A 4,388-nucleotide genomic window follows, 5' to 3' on the forward strand; every position below is an offset into this window, starting at 1 on the left:
GATGTGGCGTCCACCGGCGGGGAGGTCGTGTTTTATAGCCGTAGCGGGGCGGTGACGGGCTGCATGTCGGGCGACACGTGACTGTACGCGCGTCGCGGCTCGTTCATTGCGCTGTCCGTGAGAGGCATCAATGGAGGCTAACCGGTGCGGCAACGCGGCAGCCTTCGCATTGATTCCCGCGGGAACCGAGGCGATGAGGGCGACGAAGCGGCGTCTCGCTGACTTGACGACCCATCTGCTTTCGCGCCAAAACCAATTGCCCCGGCGCCCCCGGGCGCCCCCGGCGCGCCGGGTTCGGTCTGGGTCTGCCGGCGCTAGTTTCGACCCAAACCGGCGAAAAACGGGCTCTTAGGAACGCGACTGAGCCAATTTTTCGATGTCGGCGCGACAAAAACGCCCGAAGAAGGTCAGTTGGAGGCGCGGCTGGAGATGCTCTTACTACTCACGTACTCTGTGAAACCTTACAAGCACAACGCATGCGACAGCAATGTGACAAAAAAATATGGCGTGCTGGTAAATATGTTGTATATTCGTCTAACACTCGAAGATAGCAGTAGATAAGAAGGAAAACAAGAGATATCAGCTTTAAGTTGCATCATCCCGAAAAATGCATCTGAAGCTGCGAAAGCACCGAGCAGTGACTTTCTTTTACCTCGGTCCTTCTCCTTGCGCAGTGGCATCTCTCTTGCTGCATGCAGCAAATTAACCGACGCCATGCCGGCTTTAACTATATTTTAGTAAATCCTATTAGTGTAAAAAATGATATTACATTTTGAGACGGAGGGAATATTTTCGGACAAGAGATTTCAGCTTAATCCTGCTCTCTACATGTAGGATACGGGCGTTAATTGTGTGTGGTTAAATCCTCTCTGGTCATCGTGCACTCTCATGCAGACATGTGCGGTGTGAGTGTGGGTGTGGCCGTCCGGCATACCTGAGCCGTGACCAAAACGTAGGGTGCATGCATGAAAAACTGTGAGATTCGTGTGTGCACACAAGTCATGACCCACGAGGCATGCATCAAGATTGGGTGGTTCCTCCCCCTTTTGACCACCCAACTAATCCGAGGGGGTACTGTTGTACCACTAAGCATGATAAAATCTCTGACACCGGCATCATGTGTATCTCATGCATGCATGCATGACTACGTACAATCTTAAACCTGAATTACAATTGATTAAGCTGCTTATCTGATCTAGTATTATAGTAGCATGCACACTTGCATTGCACTAGTACATGCGCACCGCGCAGCATACATGCACTGCATGTTCCTCTAGGCAACCACCCACCCATCAGGCTAGATAGGCCAAGTACACACTAGTTGAGTCTAGACCTGCATATGCATGTACTCCTATACGTGCTAGCATGCAAAGTGGGTAGCCCGAAAGCAAAAGCTGGGAGAGGCAGGCAGGATCCAAATGTGGGCAAGAAGCCAACGAAAAATATACAGATAAGAGAATGATTCCCCAATCAATCATTTTCATCTCAGTGTACTACTGTACTTCCAATCAATCATTTTCATCCGAGTGCCACTCACTTCCAATTGGCTTCATTCTCCTGGAAGTACTGGGCCCAACGGCTGCTTCATGCCGGCATCTTGATTCCTCCTTGATTTAACCCCTAGCATGCATGCAGGTGTGCAGCGTACCACCCAACGCCACACAGATGTTACGTGCTGCCTCCAGGCGCCAACCACCTTATTCCCTCACCCTGCCACTCACACTCTCTCACTCAGATTGAGTGTGTATGCACTCCCTCCGTTTCTTCTGCGCGTTGCCATTCTTGTGTGAGGCGATTCAGTATTCCTTTTGCGTATGGCAGACCAGGCGAGGAAGGAGCAGCGAGCGAAGACGGACGAATATTTGGGCCGTGACAGCAGAATACTTATAATCCAACTTAACCGGAGGTGGTTGGAGCAAGGACACATGGCGATCTCTCTGCAGCTGAGCTGAGCCCCAGCGAATCAAATCGCCATGCAGAAGCGCCCACCCAACCCCATAGCACGCAGCAAAGTAAATTATTACTCCCCCTCTGATCGGGCATGCACAGGGGCAAATTAGTCCGAAACAGATCGCAACAAGCCTCGGGCTCCCCTATAAATATCAGTACACGATGTTGAGTGGGAGCTAGAAGGATCGAGCTAGGTCGTAGCCAGCAGGAGCCAATGGAAGGAGTGGCCAAGTCGGTGGTGGCGCCAATGGAGGTGGCCGCTGGAGCTGTGGGGGAGGAGGCCATGGCGGTGGCGGTGGCGGCGGGGAGGAGGGGCTGCATCCGGTCGACGCGGGGCCCGTGGACGGTGCGGCGGCAGGCGCGGGGCGGCGCGGTGAAGACGTCGCTCCGGCACCCGACGCCGCGGGAGCGGGAGAACAACCGGCAGCGGGAGCGGCGCCGGCGGCAGGTGGCCACCAGGATCTACGCCGGCCTGCGCGCCAATGCCGGGTACGCGCTGCCCAAGCACGCCGACCAGAACGACGTGCTCCGGGCGCTCTGCGCCGAGGCGGGCTACCTCGTCGACGACGAAGGCAACGTCACGCGGTGCCACGAGGTATCGACAGACTTGTAACTTGTTGTCCCGAAAACACATGTTGGTTACACTCATAGCGTTCCTCAACGAGTTTTGTGTTCTGCAGCGTTCCTCGGGCGCCGGCACTGGCGGCGGCGCAAGCTGCAGCTCCGGCCATCTGCAGCCGTCCTCGCACAGCCACAGCGTGGCGACGGAGGCAACAGCCGGGGGCATCCACCAGGCGCTGCTTGAGCCGGAGGCGGAGCCGAAGCACAAGATATCCCTCGAGCTGACACTCTCCTTCTCCTACATGTAGCCACTTATAGATCGATCACCCTTTGCCTTACTAATTAACCAGTGCTACCACCAGTAGGTTCGACAACATTAGCAGTGCCCGAATCCCCCTTTTGTGGAGAACTAGTTTTTCTTAAGCGTAAAATCTGTTATAACCGCCTAAAACAACCCCGTAGAGCAAGAGAACAACGGGACCCATACCATGGATCACCCTCCTTCTGACTTCTATAGCCCGCATACGTTCGAGAGAAACATGGCACTGGAATGGATGAAATCTACGGTGAAACTCTGAAAAAATTAACGGAGTTGCTAATTTTAAGCCGGATGAAATCAATTGGCGTTCATTCGTTTTTTCTGTCCGTCAGATCGCTGGGTTGCGATTCGTGCTGTTTTTTTTGAGCTTTGGATTGTTTGGTTCTTGTTATCAGGCCCGCAATATTTTTCAGGCCGAGAGCTCGGTGAGTCAGAGAGAGAGAGAGAGAGGGAGAGAGAGAGAGAGAGAGGTGGAGGGAGAGGGGGAGAGGGAGAGAGAGAGAGGGTCATGGCAGTTTTGATTTCGAGGTCTTCTTTCCCTGCTCGATGGGAAGAGTTTATTCTCTCCCCATCGCTGCACCTCTCTCCCCAATTTTGATTTCGAGTTCTTCTCTGATTACATTTACATGTGGTGCTTCCTGGTATAGCCGTGGCATATTTCAGGCACTGAAAAAAATAGCGCGCTATAGCGTCGCTAAAAGCACGCTATAGCGTATTGAAAATTGCCTCGCTAAATATATCGGTGTACAACGTCTCGCTAATAGCACGCTATAGCGCGTTATAGCACACGCTAATAGCATATTTTGAGATCGCCGCTATTTTGCTGTAGCACGCTATTTTTTTCATTGATTTTAGGTGGTCTTTTTGTGTGTCTTAGTTGCAGTCCTGAACTCCTGATTGACTGTCTTAGTATGATTTTTAGTTAGTTGTTATGTAAGTGGTTCTCTCTGTTAACCTATTTGCTTATTAATAAAGTTGGCCGTATGCATCGTTCTGATGCAGAGGCCGGGGAGTCCCCTCTTTTTTTTTAAAAAAAGTGGTTCTCTCTGTGATTTTTTTTGTGAATGATAGAAATGATTTAGTTCACTATGCCTATTAGTCTTCGGAGAGTGTTCATTCAGCTGTTATTATTAGTTTACAACCATAATCATTTGACCATGGTTAGTGAAACAAATGGGCAGACTGAGGAAGGTTTGTGGGCAGGGAACCAATGAACTCTCTCCTGATGACAATGTAGATTCTTCAGAAAAACCTTTTATCCCCGACGACTATGTGCTGAAGATGATTGTTTCAAAGTGTCGCAGGTTTAAGTTTTCCTTTTCAACAGACCATTCTGCTTGTTTTGATTTTCCTGCACCCTAGTTTTAACTAAGTTTCATTTCGCTTTCTGCAAGATTTGTCTATGGATGAAGGTATTTTGGACTAAGCATTGTTTGATTTCTATGTGAATCATGTAAGTAATTAGTTTTTTTTCTCTTCAATGCTCACCCATGTTGTGTTTCATTTCCTGTTGGTAGCTCCTAGCATTTCTTTTACAGTGCCTTTGATCTGAACTTTC

The 4,388-nt window shown here is 50.4% G+C and overlaps 1 protein-coding gene across 1 annotated transcript; it reads left to right on the forward strand.

The window, feature by feature from the left end:
• Window positions 1-2,197: 2,197 nt before the first annotated feature.
• On the forward strand, window positions 2,198-2,819 carry LOC119272014 (BES1/BZR1 homolog protein 2-like). Its single transcript, XM_037553621.1, has 2 exons — window positions 2,198-2,545; window positions 2,631-2,819. The coding sequence occupies exons 1-2, from the start codon at window positions 2,198-2,200 to the stop codon at window positions 2,817-2,819; spliced, it is 537 nt and encodes a 178-aa protein (XP_037409518.1).
• Window positions 2,820-4,388: the final 1,569 nt, after the last annotated feature.

This window comes from Triticum dicoccoides, chromosome 3A (genome assembly GCF_002162155.2).
Source record: "Triticum dicoccoides isolate Atlit2015 ecotype Zavitan chromosome 3A, WEW_v2.0, whole genome shotgun sequence".
Classification (NCBI taxonomy): Eukaryota; Viridiplantae; Streptophyta; class Magnoliopsida; order Poales; family Poaceae; genus Triticum; species Triticum dicoccoides.

What these genes read in the sequence shown, in the direction of transcription:
- LOC119272014 (XM_037553621.1), top strand. Translation starts at nt 2,198, where the DNA reads ATGGAGGTGGCCGCTGGAGCTGTGGGGGAGGAGGCCATGGCGGTGGCG. An exon ending in ACGTCACGCGGTGCCACGAG is followed by an intron (nt 2,546 to 2,630) that starts GTATCGACAGAC and finishes TGTGTTCTGCAG; the next exon opens with CGTTCCTCGGGCGCCGGCAC.